General features: G+C 45.4%; 1 protein-coding gene and 1 long non-coding RNA gene across 2 annotated transcripts; one reads left to right on the top strand and one right to left on the bottom strand.

Moving 5' to 3' along the window:
- The first annotated feature begins 457 nt into the window (after window positions 1-457).
- AMMECR1L (AMMECR1 like) lies at window positions 458-14,226 on the top strand. The gene is made up of 7 exons (XM_071752074.1): window positions 458-872; window positions 2,858-3,302; window positions 6,995-7,105; window positions 7,567-7,681; window positions 8,393-8,483; window positions 9,468-9,564; window positions 10,754-14,226. The coding sequence occupies exons 2-7, from the start codon at window positions 2,896-2,898 to the stop codon at window positions 10,863-10,865; spliced, it is 933 nt and encodes a 310-aa protein (XP_071608175.1). The 5' UTR covers window positions 458-872; window positions 2,858-2,895; the 3' UTR covers window positions 10,866-14,226.
- LOC139799766 (uncharacterized) lies at window positions 7,177-10,482 on the bottom strand. The gene is made up of 2 exons (XR_011727457.1): window positions 10,095-10,482; window positions 7,177-9,667 (listed from the first exon to the last, which is right to left on the bottom strand). It is a non-coding gene; the product is annotated as an uncharacterized lncRNA (long non-coding RNA).
- Window positions 14,227-16,901: the final 2,675 nt, after the last annotated feature.

The following is a 16,901-nucleotide window of genomic DNA, read 5'->3' as shown; positions in this document are numbered from 1 at the left end:
GGGGAGCCGTATCAGCACCTTCCTGCGCACGCAGCTCCGGGCGGAACGCCCCTCACAGGCCGCTCCCACAGCCCCGCCGGGCCGCAGGGGGCACTGAGGCGAGGCGGGCCGCACCATGGCCCAGACCGCGGGGGGGGGTGAGGGGTTGGTTGGCAGGCGACACCTTCCCCCCCCTCCCTTCTGCCGCGGGTTGGATGCTTCCTACCGCGCGCCCCACCCCCTCAATGACGTCATGGTGCCCGCTGGCCAATGGGAGCGCGCCATCCCCGACACGTGAGGGTGTCCGTCCCCCACCCCGCCCGCCGGGGCGGGGCGCAGCCGGGGGTGGGCGGGGCCAATGGTGCGCGGGGCTTCCCCGCCCCCGAGACTGTTTGTTCTCGCACGTGCGGCTCATCACGTGACGAGGGAAGGGGAATGTGGCCCCGCGCGCCCTCCGACGGGGAGCGGAAGTCTTCGGTATCGATGGTTCCGAGGGCACAGAGCGCCCTCTCCTCTCGATGGTCGCGCCAGTACCGCGGGGCCGACGGGAGGCTGGCGGACTATGCACATTTTTTTTTTTTCCCCTCATTACCTCACGAGCCGGGAGGAGGCTGCCGGGATAGCGGAGGACCGTCCCTCGGCCCCTCTCCGGTCCTCCAGCTCCCCTCGCAGCCCGGCGGCCCGGGGAAGCTCCCGGAGGGCCCTGCCCCCCCTACCCCTCCCGCCGGGCCCGCTTCTCTGGGGAGCCTCGCCTAGGCCCATGGCTCCATGAGGCGGGAGGAGGAGGAGGAGGCGGCGGCGGCGGGGCAGCAGCAGCAGGAGCAGCAGCGGCGGCGGCGGCGGCTGGGCTGAGACGGAGGAGAAGCCGTGTCCGCCTCGGACGTGTACAGGAGGTGGGCGAGCAGGGGGGGGGGGTACGCAGCGCCGGGGTCTCTGCTGCCGCTGCGGCGGGGAAGGGGTTAACGGGGAGGGGGAGCTCGCTTCCCGTGGCGCCCCCTAGCGGCGGCGGCGGTTCTGCCCCGCGGTGCGGCGCCTCCGGGCCGGGCCGGCGGGCGGGAAGTTTGTGTGGGAGCGCGGGGTCCGGGCGGCCCTCGGCACCGCGGCTCCCGCTACAGCGCGGCGGCTGCGGCCCGGGGGTGGCGGCATGTCCCGGGCGGGGTGAGCTCGGGGCTGCTGCCCTGGCTGGAGCAACCGCCTCCGTTAGGCCCCTGGCGCTGCTGCAGCGCTGAGGCGGGGGCAGAGCCCGGCGCTGCCCGCCACGTCCGCAGCTTACGGGGAGTTGCGGGTTCCGAGGAACCAGCCACGTTCTCCTGCCCCGGAGGAGGCCATCCCGAGGTGGCAGCCTGGAAAGGCTCCTCTGTCCCGGGCACAGCAGCACAACTTTCAGTAGGCACTGAAGGGAATTGCATCTTCACTTGGTCCAAGTTACACTTTTTTTTTTTTCTTTTTTTTTCTTTTTATAATTTTTTTTTCTTGGTGTTTCTACAAAGACAGAGGCCAAAGGTACAAGGATAGTTTTAATTAGCTCTTGTCAATGTTCCTTAGGCAGATAATAATTGTAAAACCTCGAGGTGAGGATTCCTAAGCAGCTTCTGCACTGCTAGCACGTGTGTTCTGTTTGGAGAGACACTTCTCCCCTTGGCTTCTACCAGCTCTTGTTCCATTCAGGATTGTACGACTGTTAGGAGCTGTTGAAACCCCACGGATAAAGTTTATGTTGTTTGCATGTACAGAGAAGGGAGTTGTCCCACCCTGAATCCGGGTGCACGTGACACCCCTCTGTCCTACATGTGCCTCCTCGGTTAAGCGCCTGGAAGAGTTGGAGGGATTCTCTGGTACCCAGCAGAACTGAGAGTGATTTCCAGTTCTCAGTGACTGACATGTCAGTGCTTTTAGCCCCAGTTGGCAGGTAGGGAACTGCTTTTCCCTCATTTTGTGTGTGTAGATCTGATGCTGCTGATGGTATTGCACTTATTTAAGTTCCTACTATTGATGTGTCCCTACCATCTTCACTCATTTTCGTCTGCATAGGCTTTCCTCCCTGTTCCACCCCTTCTTGTGATAATGCAAGAGCTAGCATTCACTTCCCTCCAAGTAAAATACTGTTCTAGGGGGTTTTGATACCGTATCTGCTTACTGTCATCACTGCTTCCTTCTGCTCAGGCTGGGGCAGTCTCCAGCCCTTCCTCTGCCCCACATCCTGGGTGTACTCCTGAGCATGGTTGATTTATTCCATCCTAGGGAGTAGGAGCAGGTTTCAGTTAATGGGCTCTGGAAAGGTGGTGTTTAGAGAGCTGTGGTTCCACCCTTGCAGTTCTTCTTCTTTGTGCCCTGCTGGCATGAGTGCTAAGCTGAGGACAGTGTCCCCAGGAGCTGAGCCCTGAGAGTGTCCTGTGGAGCTATTGTCACTGCTGGCAGGACAGGGAAGGGGGTGATGCTGGTGGTTTCTCAGCAGCTGGTGTGCCCATTGACCAAGAGGGAATAGGTGGTCTGGACAGGTAGTGGAGCTGGAATTTCAAGTCTTTTTTTCTACTCCTCTCTCACAGTTCTGTTCCTTTTATGGGTAGGCTGCTTATGTTTTCTTATTCTGTGATGAGCTGCCTGTTGAAGTGTTCAGTACACCTCAGCAGGAGCTTTGAAAGTGTGATTTCATGCATGTTGTGTACACACTCTTTACTTTAGGTGCTAATCCATCCATTCTGCTTGGTGAACCAACTTCAGTTCTCTACTTGGTTGTGCATTGTGAGGGTTTTCTTCCTCTTTTTGTTGCAAAAGCAAACCTCTGACACCTTAGCAGAAACAAGGAAGCAGCTGTTGGTTTTCCACCTGTAACTGTTTGGTGTGTTGCCTCTTCCCCCTCTGCCCTCTCTTTTGCCAGGGTTCTGCAGTGCTCCAGGCAGCGAGGTTTGAAGCACGATGGGAAAAAGACGCTGTGTTCCTCCACTTGAGCCCAAGCTGGCAGCTGGCTGTTGTGGGGTGAAGAAGCCCAAATTGTCTGGGAGTGGAACACACAGTCATGGGAATCAGGCCACAACGGTACCAGGCTCCAGTTCAGGTCCTCTTCAGAACCACCAGCACACAGATGGGAATAATGGAAGGGAGAACGTATCTGACTTGACTTTGGGCCCAGGAAATTCCCCAATTACTCGAATGAATCCCACTTCAGGAGCTCTGAGCCCACTTACTCGGCCCAATGGAACTGCCAACAGCACCAAGAACCTGGTGGTGACAGCGGAGATGTGCTGCTACTGCTTTGATGTACTCTACTGTCATCTCTATGGTTTCCCTCAGCCACGACTTCCTCGATTTACCAATGACCCCTAGTGAGTAAATCCACGTGCGGGAGGAAAGCTGAGAAACCAGCATCCAGAGCTGTGGTTTGGATGGGGAGGGATGAAGGGTTTCCTCTGGGGAAAAAGGGGAAAACTGGTATGCAGAGAGGGAAGGAGTGAAGTGTGCTGCTTGCTTTGTCTGCCAGAAACAAAATGTGATGTGCTGTAAGTGTAACAAAGAGTTTTATGTTTGTTGGTGAAGTGGAGCTTTCAAGAGGGGCCTTCAAGGGAGAAGATGCTGAGCTCTGCAGAAAGAGCAGTTGGCAAAATAAAAGTGTGTGGGGCTTCAGGCCGCAGTCTGCTGTGCTGCTTGAGGCACTGCATGCCTTGTTGAGGAGTGCAAACCCACTTGTGTTAATGTGCTGTTAAAGCTGTCTCCCTTCATGGTAAATAGATTCCTTTGCAAAAAATTAACTGTGCTGTGCCACCCAGAAAATTATACTAAAAGAGTGAGTGAAAACAAAATTAAGAGTTTTCAGAAAACTTAAAAATAATGTCATTAATTTGAAGAGGATCCTACTTGAAATGTCAGGCACTAATGGCATTAATTTGAGGAGGATCCTGCTTCAAATATCAGGGACTAACTTGGTGAAGGAACAAAGGGAGACTGCAAAGCAGTTGGAAAGCCAAGGAAGTAAAAAGCTGAAACAAGTTTCCTCCTCATCCTGAAACAAGTGCTGAGCTGGTGAGAATTGAACAAGAGCACTCACAAGGGGGTTCAGTTGTCCAGGTTAATGGATTTAGCAGGGATGGAAAGCAGAAATTTGCCAGTTGTGGAAGTGCAAAACTGTGTTATGGAGATGGTGCTGGTTGGGTAAGGTGGGGAATAATGAAGAAGTAACTGTCAAGGACAATACCAAGGTTAAGAGTGGAGGTGTCTATGAGGAGAAGGATTTATGAAGATATTTTGCTTTGATGAGATGGAGCCGATGGGCATCTGAAGGTTGAACACGTAGGTGTGGAAATGTTAAAGTTGTTAAAATATTTGGAGGAATTACAGGGGAAAGATCAGTGCCAGATACACCCTCTGACACTCCTCCAGGGGCCACCTCCATAACAATAAATAAAATAAAAAGGTTTTGCCATCCTTAATGTAAATTCATGAAATTTAAGTTGTTGTAAAGGAACAATAGCTTGAACAGGTCAAGGACTTTTTTCATGTCTTGATTGTCTCCCCATGTTTACTGTCTGCCAGCACAGATGTAGCTTGTGCTTCCATGCAGTCATTACCTGAGCAGGATTATGGATTTGTGTCCCAAGTGTTGCCACAGACTAAGCTCTTCAATATTGTAATTACAAGTGAATGGAGAAATACTCTGAGCTGGAATACAGAACAGGGACTCCACATGCTGACATCTATCTGCTGTTGTGTTTCATACCTAGGCTAAGTAGGCTCCTTTCAGAAAATGATGCCTTAATCTGGTTATTATTTTGTCATTTGGAAAACAGAGGTGGTTTGTTCTTTTGTTCTGTTCTCAAGTCAAAAAGATTGTTTTATGCAGATCCATTATTTTGGTGTTAAAGGAGATTTCTAGCTGGATTTTGTTGCTGTTTCTTCTGACTAGTTTCTAAAAGAGTGTTCATTCAGGAATCTCAACTGTTTGACTTTTATGCTCAAATTTGAAAAGTTAAAAATAATTCACTTGGTATTTCTGTGCTGATCATTTCTGGTAACATAAGTTTTTTAGATCAGTGCTCCAAAGTGAAACCAGCTCTTCTCTTTTATTCCCTTCCAGGCAAAGGCCTGCCTGAATTTTCTTGTGTTTCAGAACAGGGGTGGTCCCTTTGTGACATTTATTGCTGTAAGAGATCTTTGAACAAAACAAAGTTGTATACCAGAAGTCTCTCTGAACAGATAGGCTGAAAAGAAAGAAGAGTTTGTTGCTGGGAGGAACAGAAAGTGCACAGGTTAACAGATCTTTTACATTGGTGCTGAACCCCAACTGAAAAGGATAGAAGCAGTCAGGAAGGTCAGGATTCTGCACGAACAGGGTCCTAACATGGAAGTTACAGATTTATGACTTGAAAACCACTGTGAATTCCCAGTTACCAGTTTGACAGGCTGTGTGCATGCTGGTAGGTACCTCTGGTGTAAGGGAACCTTACATACATGTTAGCAATGGTGTTCACAAAGCAATGCGGAGAAGATGGTATTGCAAAGCTTGTAGTTATGTCTGAATTAACTAGGCAAATGAAGAATATCTCCTTGGCTATTCAGGTTACTGGAAAAAAAAAATTACAATTTTGGGCCTGCATGGCATAGTGAATTGGTTACTTCTTCCTCTGCTCTGCTACAGTCCTTCATTATTTTTTGAGGTTTTCCTTCCCCAATAGTAGGTGTTACAAACTGGTATTAAGTCTACACCATGCAAATTTGTAGTTGCCATGCAAGACAAACAGTAACGTACTTGTTTTGCAAAATCTGTACTAGAACAGGTTTTTTTCTTGTACCAGCAAAATTCTTTGAACAAACTATATTTTGCTACTTTAAAACTCCTTTTGTAGTTGCATTGGAGAAGCTGATACTAAGTCACTGACATTGCCCTCTCCTCAGCCCAGCAAACACTTAGGTAGGATGTTGTGGCTGGGGGCAAGTGGTTGCCAGAATCTGCTGAGGGTGTGGCTGCAAGATACTGGGAGGTGCTCTTGGGTGAAGATGGGCAAAAGATGGTTGTGACTTTTCTTCATACACCATGGAAGGAGGCTTATCCAGGAGGGACTGTGAGCTGCACCTGTGGTTTGCTAGTGCTTTTATATTCTTCAGATACAGAAACGGTATCTTTTCTACATTGAAATACTTTTAATAGTGAAATATTATATACTTGTACAATTATTCTTTTTATGCCTCAGTTGTTACAACCACAGTGAAAAATTGCTTAAAATGTGCTTTAAGATATTTTAACATATGACAGCCTTCTGAATGTAATTATCTGGTTCTTTCTGGTAATCTCTCTTCTATTATAGAGGAAGAAACCTGTGTCACAGCTCAGTGGAAGCATCTATAGTTTGGGGTTGTTTGGTTGGGTTTTTTTGGTTTTTTTTGAAGGGAAAAGTAGTGAATCGGAAATGTGAACCTGTAATTTTAATTGAAGAAGAGAATTGGATTTGTATTTTGTCAGTGATGCTTTTAATTTTCTCCCTTTTCTGTTTGGGGTGAGTGTCATGTGGGCTAAGTAATTTAACTTTAATTACATTAAGCTAGATCTCTGCTGAGCTCATGACAGTTATGTTTCTCAGAAATCTCCTCTCTAAGTTTAGTATATTTTTTGTTACCTTTCTAATATGCTTTCTTTTGCTCTGTTTCTGTTTTCTGTTTCAACTTATGGTAGCTAGATAGAAGTATAGAGGAATGATATCCTGCAAGTGCCATGAAGTGTTGTTGGGAAAGTAGAACAGCAAATTCTCTGTCTTGGTGAAGCAACCGTAGGGTGGCTGGTGGTTGTAGAATGTTTCTGCTTCCTCTGCAGGCAAAATACTTGACAATTATAATTTAGAGCTGTTTTGGGTACTACTTCTGCTGTTGGTCACAGGTGGTAACTAGATCCTGACTGATAGAGGCTTTTGTTAGAGGGAGAGAAAACAAGGGCATCTAGAAGGCAAGTGCTCTTTGACACCTTGTTGGTCTCCCCTTAGCAACTGAGTATCTCAAGAGGTTGGAGTATTTCTCTTTTTTGCCTTCTTAGCCCACTCTTTGTGACGTGGAAGACGGGGCGAGACAAGCGGCTTCGTGGCTGCATTGGGACCTTTTCAGCCATGAATCTTCACTCAGGACTCAGGGAATACACATTAACCAGGTAATTACGTTGAAATAAATCTCAAATGAGATTAATTTGCTGAAGATCTGTAAGGATTCAAGGTTAAGATGTTGGATCAACATAGTTTAATTTAGTATGCTTCACAGTAAAATAAACCGGGAGATGTGTGATAGGGTGAGGTGATACATTAGGATCTTTGCAGCAGGTGAACTTGGGCTGACATTTTAAGGCTAGTGGCACATCTGTCTTGCATACAGTTTTGACATCTGACATGGCAAATAATTCCTCTCCCACTGCAGTAAGTGTAGGACAGCATCAGAAACAGTGCACTAGGTTTTGTGCATTACAGTTTGCTGGATTAGGAAGGGATGCAAGTCCCTTTCTCCACAGTAGTAAAGAGAAATGTGTTTCACCAAGGCAAAATAAAAAAGGGAATAGCTGAGGAACTGAAAGTTTAATTAAATACTTGCATTAGGCCAAATATCTTCTCTTTCCTTTAGTGCACTTAAGGACAGCCGATTCCCCCCCCTGACCCGCGAGGAGCTGCCCAAACTCTTCTGCTCTGTCTCCCTCCTCACTAACTTTGAGGATGCCAGTGACTACCTGGACTGGGAGGTGAGAACAGCTGCATTTGGAACTCTGCATCACTCTCTCGTTCCATTTGGGTTCGGGTTAGTACATGGTGATGTGTCTCCTTTGTTATAGGGTTTTAAGGGGATAGGGAGACTGGGAATAGAAGAAATGGGCTTGAAAAATAGAAGGAAAGAAGGAAGAGGATGGGCTAGCACTGTGCTCTTGGTTGGGAAAGGCTCTCAGTTGTGGGGATAAAAGAAACATGAAAGTGTTTTATGGATTTGGCCCAATAGGAGGTATGTAAAAACCTGGGAAGTATTTTGATGCTGTGAATAGAAGCTGGGGATAAAAAGTAGTCCAGATCAAAGGTATTGATCATTATTAGGACCTCATACATGAAAGTGTATTTAGTTCAGGAGGATTAAGTAGAGTTTGTGGGTGGGCTGTTTTAGATATGACTCTTGTCTTTGTTTCCCAGTGCAAGAGATAGAAAATGGTCAGACTTCTGCCAAGCCTTACTTCAGAAGTGCCAGGGAGACTGGTTAGCTCATCAGGGGAAGGTGGCAGAGTTCCCTTTGCATTGCTGAGAGCTGCTTGCAAGGACAGAGTAGAGAAGAGAGTGACCTTATCCAGGCAAAAGCCAAATTGGCCAGAGAGACACGCACACACATATAGTGTTGTGGGAATGACAACTTGATCATGGGCACAGCACTAGCAAACACTTCTTATTTGGCTGTTCATTTCCATCTCTAGGTTGGGATCCATGGGATCAGAATAGAGTTCATCAATGAGAAAGGTGTCAAACGCACAGCCACGTATTTACCTGAGGTTGCTAAGGAACAAGGTGGGTTTGAGATGGCAGCCCAACACGTCAACACGTTGTCACAGAATTGGGTAACATAAATCTGTGGGTTTTGGGTTTGAATTGCAATGCTATCCTCATAGTAGTGCCACGGAGCCACCAGGCTTAATCTGGATAACTGACACCTGATGCAGCTGCAGCTGGGTTTTCATCCGGCCTTTTCTCTCATCCCACAACTGTGCACAGCTGTATCTTTGTGTAAAAAAGTTTGAGGGCTTAAGAAATAGACGATCTCAAAGTATGGAACTTCCAGCTTCATTCAGCGTTGCATCTTTCCTCTTCTATGTTTCTCCCACCAACTAGGATAACTGCAGGCTGCACAGCACCAACAGGAGAGTCTCTTTCCTCCTCATCCTTGCAAAAGTAGCATCCTCCAGATGAGGGCAGGAAACAGGGCCCCTCTGGAGCACACTTCCCACTCAAATATAGTAGCGGTCACCATGGTAACTGCTCAAAATATTGCCTCCTTTCCTCCACCTAGCAGAGTGGAGTGCTCACATCCTGGCTCTGGGGCAAAAGATTAAGGTAGGAATTTTAACTCTGATCTCTCACATAGCGGTGCACTGAGCTATCTCTAGAGCATCAGGTTGATCCCAGTTTGTCTGTGTTGAGAGCTAAGTATTACCTTATTTTAAGGTTTAGGGACTAAAATTGAGTAGCACATGATAAAAAGTTTCAGGCCCCTTTTACAGGAGAAAGGCACAGACCTTTTTAAGAAGGCAGGTCATATGGAAAATAGAATTACTGTTTTCTAGACCAGTTCCAGTATGAGTTAAAAGGGGTTGACAGGTGCAGATACTGTGCATGTGTAAGGCCACGTACCTCCAGTTCAACACTGGTATTTCTAAAAGCTCAAAGTTTCCTGTGTAGTTGTTGGCTTTTCTAGAGGTCTTTTAATGCATCCCTTACATTTTTGAGATGTCATTTTTATACTGAAAAATTTCCCTTGCTTCTGTTTCTTGACAGATTGGGATCAGATCCAGACTATAGACTCCTTACTCAGGAAAGGTGGCTTTAAGGCTCCCATTACCAATGATTTTAGGAAAACGATTAAACTCACCAGGTAAGTCAATACATTTGTTGTCTTTTAAAAGTGATTTGTGGCTAATTCAAAGTGTTTGTGCTTGATGTAAATCTCCATGCCTCTTTCAGATGAGTGATGTAGTCTAAAAGACAAAACCATGCGTGCCACGTGTTGGGCATGTAACATATATGGAATGAAGCATGGTGTGTTTGGTCCGGGCAGGATTGTAGTTAGGATTTCCTAAGAGAAGTGCCACTGGGTTTAATATTGTCATCCACATAAAAGATCAAAACAAGCAGAACTCTGAAAGTGAAAATGGGTGATTTTTTTTTTATTTTTTTTTTTTTCATTGTTTCTTTCCAGTCATCTTCATTTTCTCAGTCTGCTCATTTATGGATGGTGTAGCAATCTGGAGGTGACACCAAACCACACTCAAAATTGGCTGGTTTTCAGAATTTACTTGCTTTCTATACCCCCAGCTATCCTATTGGTTTCAGCTCCCTTTATTAGTAAAAATTGGGGTATTCTGGTTTTGTATAGAAACACTAATTTATCAGGTTGTTCCTTACCTCTGGAGAAACGAGGTGGCTATGCAGCTGTTTTTTAACAGGAGAGGACAGGATGAAGGTTTTCATTAAAATCTGGTGTAACACGGACTTAGTGCTACTACTTTGAGGTTATCTCTTGTGTAGTTGCTTTAGAAGCACCTGGAAATCTCTAGTGTCTCAGGAGTGACTTCGTGTTTTGTAAATTCTGATTGTTCAGCATGGACTGAGTCACATACATGCTACAATAAACCTCCTTTTACCCATCTCTCCATCATTTTGTTTCACTAGTCTTTCAAATGCGAAAATGAACACACAAGAAAGTGCTAGTGAAGTACTAGTTATTTAGTCTCTGAAACAGAGTCTTCTTCCAGGAAGCTTTTCATGCCCTTTATTTTTTGCTCCACAGCAAGTGGATTGTTTCCTATGTGCAGGAGTCCCCTTAATTATGATTGCCTTGAATAGGGTTCAGTTTCTGGGACACCGAAGCTAATTCAAGCTTGGTTGGGTTATTCAGAGTACTGCATGAGGCAATATGAGCCCAAGCAAGTTATGAAGTCAGGGAGTTCCTGTTGGTTGTTGTTGGCTGTGGCATAAAAGATGATCTGACATGGATGTTTTTTCAGTCTAGTCCATTTCTCTTGCATGTTCTGCTGATGTTGTTTCCTGCTGCTGCTCCCCAGGTACCGCAGTGAGAAGGTGACAATCAGTTATGCAGAATACATGGCTTCCCGTCAGCATTGTTTCCAGAACGGAGCTCTTCATGCCCCTCCCCTCTACAATCATTACTCCTGACACACGGCTGCATGACCAGTCCCACTCCCCAGTTGCTGCCAATGGCTACGACATCATTGGGGCAGATGCCTCCTCTTCCTGGTCCAGTTACTTCTATTACTGCACCATTTTATGATGCTAGCTTCCGTTGCCAAGTCTGCCTTCCAGCTGACCTGGGGGGAGAACGAGAGCGTGACAGAACTTCTGGGGCCCAAGCCTTATCTCAGCCTTCCTCCTAACGGGGGTCCAGTTGGATTGGGGCTCCGTACCTACAAACTGTTGTGAAGTGCAGAAGACCTCTAGGAGTGAAAGTGCCACTTTGGACTGATCCTGTCTTGTGTGTTACCAACACTCTGGAATCTTGAGTTGCTTGTTTTGGAAGCCCCCAGATCAAGTGGGAGCATTCCCCTGGCAGCCTGGGCAACGGAGTCCAACAAAACATTTTTTAGGTTCTTTTTAATTTTTTTTAACTTCTTTTATCTGTTGTGTACCAAGAGCTGATTGCAGTCCCCACACATTGCAGGCAGACAGTATGGTATTGGAGGGGTTAAACATCTGGGTAGCACCCATCCTTACGGACAGAAAACAGGTGAAGTTGTGGAGAAACATTCAGATGGTATCACAGGTTAATCTGATATTTAAATAAACCCTAGAAGGCTTTAATTATCAGCTCCCACTGTAGGTTGGATTCTTGAGAAATTCTCTTGGTTTACGGTTTTCTGGGTTTTCAGCCTGTCCCGTGTAGTGCAGGCTGCTGTGGCACAGAACAGGGCAGTGCCTTCAGGAGCAACATGGCACGGGCTGTGTCAGCCAGGGAGGAATTACTCCAATGTTCTGGCCAGGCTCCTCTCCTTGGACCAAGTATTGTGTCCACACATTCTAATGGAGCCTAATGGGATTATGGCTGGGGGGGAGTTTGCAGGGCACTGGCTATAGTCACACAAGTGAGCCTAGTGACTAGAATTTGTTAAGTTAAACAATTTGTTAAGCTAACAGTCTCGGGGACCTTCCTTTTGCTAGGACAGCCACGTTCTCTGATGTGACTCAATCTTGAGAGCTGCGAGTATTCCAGTTTCTAGCAAGCCTATGGAATAGAGCCATGTAGTTCCACTGTTACCTTACACAGTTTAGTCATTACCACATCAAGACTATGAGTGGGGAAAGCTGTATTTCCAAAGCTATGTGAAACTTGAGTGCATTCTGTATTTCTTCTCTTCCCATCATTGATGATTACAAGAAATATTCCAAAGGGGAGTTACCTAGTTTTTATTCTGCAGTGTAATTGAGGGATGTCAAACTAAATTTTTATGCTCTCCATGAAGACAGTTTTACTTCAGGAAACATTTTTTTTGTTGTTCTGTTTTCCAAGTTTCTGAAGGGTCAACAATGATCAGGAAAGAAAATACAAGTGTGTAATAGAGTAGTGGCTGTTTGGTTGTGTCTGTCTTTAAAGTTTGCTTGTGGGTGGTAATGATGGCTTCTAAAATGGGCTGGTGTTGCAAGACTGAAATTCCCCCCTGGCATGTCAGAGAACAGGGCTGGTAGAAAGCTCAGCACTGCCTGCTGCTGCTCCTCTTGGCCCCAGAGAAGCAAACAGAATTGTGAGGTTTTGCTTCATGTTGGTCTAATGTTCTGCTGGAGGAGGCACAATGGAAAGGAGGGAGTCCTACGCTGGATAAAGGTGCAATATTGACCCAGCTTTCCTCCTGCACTGGGTCATTCTTATAAATTGTCACTTTTCCCCTGTGATGTTGAAAAACAATTGAAGATTAAGGGATTGTTTCATTATTTCCTGCTGCTGAGAATAAATCCGTCTTGTTACAAACTTGAGTGGTTTGTAATTACTCTCCCAGGTGCCACATGGAGTTGGGGGAGGGTGGGGTCAGCTCTGGACATACCATGCACCTCTCAGCTGTCAAACAGTATGATACATAGGGCTACACTTATTACTGGTCAAGTGTTCTATGTTAGAATTTAATTTCTGAAAGGTATTTAAAAAAAAAAAAAAAAAAAAAAGCAAAAAAATGGTGCTAAAACTTCACCCCTGGGCACGTTCAGTGAGACTGGTCATGCAGGCACACAGTGCCAAGCTTTCCAACAATATGGTTTGTTTTTCAAATGTTTGCCCTGTTCTGTGTCTTCAACCGTGTATAGTGTTTTACCAATTTCATTTTATTTGAATAGGGGATGTCTAAGGGGTGGGGTGGGGAGGGTTAGCTATCATTTTTAAAGAACAGAATTTTAGGATTGAGTGACTTGGTTGGTTTGAGCCTGAAGTGGGATAGATGGTTTGGGACTGGGGAAGCCTTATCCTCTCCCACTTCCATTTCCCCACTCAGTCTGTTTAAAAAAAAATTTAAAAGCAAAACAAAAATGCCTCTAAATATGTACTGTGTTCTGTCTTATTGCAGTGAGAAGAGAGTCTACCAAATCAGAAACACTGGTCTGCTGCCTGAGAAACAGGCCCTCTCAGCTTTAGTCCCATAAGGGTCCAGCTATAAAATCGGTTGAAAAGTGTATCAATAGTTAAATGAGCTCAGAAAAATGTATGACAAGGACAGGTGGTCTCAGGAAATAATCCCATTTCTAGATCATTACATGGCAGCTATGCATAAGGATGAAAAAAGGTGAACTTTGAGTTGCCTAAGGAGGGAGGCAACCAAAATCAAGGACCAAGTGATGGAAGCATTTCTCCATGGTTACTTGGCTGGGACAGCAGGTTGGAACTAGTCCTTCTCAAAGCAACTTGTTACCTGGTGTGATTTGGATTTAACTCATCCTTAGAAGCAAGTGCCTTTTGGTCTAGAAGGGCTTATTCTCATGACAACCACAACTGAGAAATAATCTCTACAATTAGGAATTGTCTTTGTTTTACAGTAACTGCAGGAGAATGTCTTTGATCACTGGAGTCGGTCAGTGTTGGAACGTTTCCACTGTGAGGTTCTTAATTTTTCTTTTGTAATGTTCAACAGTCAATCTCAACTAAGGCCATTTCCATTTGGGAACATATTATGGTCAAAATATCACATATCTACACTTTATCAGAACAAAAACGTTAGGAAATCTAAGAGTTAATTTTAACCTTTGCACAGAATAATTTGTTTTCATAGTACATTAACAAACATTTACAATCTTCACTGACTATTAGTACTGTTTTCTGTTTGTATTCTGGAAATTATATGTTGTTTTGTTGGGTTTTTTTGGTTAATTTATTTCTTTAAAGCAGGAGACCTCTTTTGACCTTCAGTGCAGACATGTCAGACCAGTTCTTTGTATTACACTTGGTTGCCTCCTACCTATATAATAACTTCTGAGTGTACATAATTGAGCTCTATCCTCTAATGAAGTATTGTAGAGAATAAATCATAATGGATAAAGATTATTTGTGCTGTCTTCTTTATATGTTCTCACAGTTTCTAGGGGGGGCAAGATGAAGTCTTCTACCTAGAAAAATGAGTGTTCTAATGTATGAATATCAAACCTTGAAACTGCATTAAGCATTCAGAGCCAGGGAGGTTGCCAGGATGGTTTGAGAGCTGCCTGGAAGCACAGAAATAGTCAACACGTGTTTGCTAGAAAAAGGCGAGGAAAAATAGCAGGAAAATTAAAAATAAAGATTAAATGGTTTTCATTAACAAGGGCACAGCAAAATATCTTTGTATCCTGAAATCATGTTTGCTTGACATAAAGTCTATGAGTTGTCATTGTGGTGAAACATGTAAACCACACAGATACAGAATTCTGTATCCCACTGAAAAGCCTGTATTTGTAAATCTGGCTTAAACTACCAAACTGTTCCAATTTTTTTTGTCTGTTAAAATGAACTAATGAAAACAGATTAGCTGTACTTCACAGGTTGTAGTCTTCAGGTTTATTTCTGGAAAAATGAAAACACTACTTCCAGAAAACGAAACACCCATCTTTGTCGATTCTAACTAGATATTTTACTCTTTATAGAATCACAGAATTGCTCAGGCTGGAAAAGACCTTCAAGATCAAGTCCAACCTTGTCCTAAGCCTATTACCCTATTTCTGATGACCCACCACTAAACTGTGACCCCAGGCACCACATCCAGATGATTTTTAAACACATTTAGGGATGGAGACTCAACCACTTCCTTGAGGAGCCTGTTCTAGTGCTTAACAAGCCTTTCTGTAAAGAAGTTTCTCCTGATATCCAACCTAAATGTCCCCTGACACACCTTGAGGTTATTTCCAGTTGTCCTGTCATCTCTCACCAGTGAGAAGAGACCAACCCCACTCTCACTACAATTCCCTTTCAGGTATTTGTAAAGAGCAATAAGGTCTCCCCTCACCCTCCTCTCCCCTAGATTAAACAGCCCCAACACCCTCAGTTGCTCCTCACCGGGGATGATTTCCAACCCTTCACCAGCTTTGTTGCCCTTCTTTGGACTTGCTCCAATACCTCAATGTCCTTTTTGTATTGAGGTGCCCAGAACTGAACACAGTACTCAAGGTGGGGCCTCACCAGTGCTGAGTACAGGAGCAGGATCACTTCCTTAGTCCTGCTGGTCTCACAATTTCTGATACAAGCCAGAAAGCCATTGGCCTTCTTGGCCACTTGTCTGTGAGTACCTCCAGGGAGGGGGCAGCCACAACTTCTCTGGACAGTCTGTTTGAGTCTCACCACCCTCTTACTGAAGAACTTTTTCCTAAGATACAATCTAAACCTCTTCTCCTCCAGTTTGTCCTGGTTTGGGACAGGATAAAGGTAATTTTCTGTCTTGTACTTTTGCTTTCAGCTAAGTCTCTTGTAAGTAGCTGCACTTGCTGAAATTAACAGCAAGTTTCTCAGACAGTGTCTGCTTCTAGGACTGATAACACTCGATGTTTATAGTTACAGCTAGAGACTGGTGTGCAGAGCCAAGGACACTGCTCAGTTCTGAGGAACATTTTGGCCTCCTCAGAAGGAGAAAAGGAGTAAAAAGGTCACATCTGAAGCCCTCCTTTGGGGAGGAATGGACAAGCTAGACAGCCAAAATTGACCAGAGTATTCCATCCCATACACATCATACTCAGTATAAATTTGAGGGATCACAAGGGTCAAACTCCTTTTTCCTTTTCCTTCCTGCTTCCCCTTCTTTGCCTGTCTCTGCTTCAGCATCCTGAGAGGTTTCCATCCATTCATCTGCCTGTGGTCCTGATCCGTGCCATCCTGAATCTGTGTGTTCCTGCTTCCAGATCCCTACTGCTGCCAACTCCAGGAGTCCAGCCTGGACTCTCCTAGGGCTGCCCTGCAGCCTCGGTGGTGACATGAGAGTTATTGGGGGAAAGGGGGGAGGAACATGGTATCAATTTTTCTGTATATTTGTATATATTTAGTAATTTTTCCTATTTATCATTACTGTTTCATTAAAGTTGTGTAGTTTAGTTTCCAACCCATAAGCCTCTCTCCCTTATTCTCTCTCCTTTCTTTATCAGGGAGGAGAAGGGGATTAATAGAGAGCATCTGCCATTCGGTTTAACTGCCGGGCCAGTGTTAAACTGTGACACAGTTTAAATCCATTTCCCCTTGTCCTATCACTGGACACTCCTATGAAAAGTCCCTCTCCAGCCTTCCTGTAGGTTCCCTTCAGGTGTTGGAAGGCAGCTCTAAGGTTCCCCTGAAGTCTTCCCTTCCTCAGGCTGAGCAAACCCCAGCTCCTCCGCCTCTCCAGCCCCTGGATTATCTTTGTAGCCTTCCTCTGGACTCGTTCCAACAGATCTATGTCCTTCAAATACTACTCTCTAAGTTATTTTGCTGGCAGTGTTCCTGTGACATGGTGTCAGGAAGAAACTGTCATCAGTTTTAGCTTGACTGTGTATTTTTAGGGATCTGTGGATTACCGCCGGCCAGCCTGAAAAAGTAACACCCGTCAGCGTGTTATTTATTTACCACATCCGTACTCTTTCCTCCCACACTCCACAGCAAGCTACCCACGAGTCCTGGCCTCACCGGGGAGGCTGCCGCGGTTGCCAGCCCCTCCGTCATCTCCGGGCAGGGTCCGTCAGAGGTTTTTGGTCTGTCTTCACGGAAAACAAACTTCACCGATCGTA

Source organism: Heliangelus exortis, chromosome 9 (genome assembly GCF_036169615.1).
Source record: "Heliangelus exortis chromosome 9, bHelExo1.hap1, whole genome shotgun sequence".
NCBI lineage: Eukaryota > Metazoa > Chordata > Aves > Apodiformes > Trochilidae > Heliangelus > Heliangelus exortis.
This window is presented reverse-complemented; position numbering and strand designations above follow the sequence as displayed.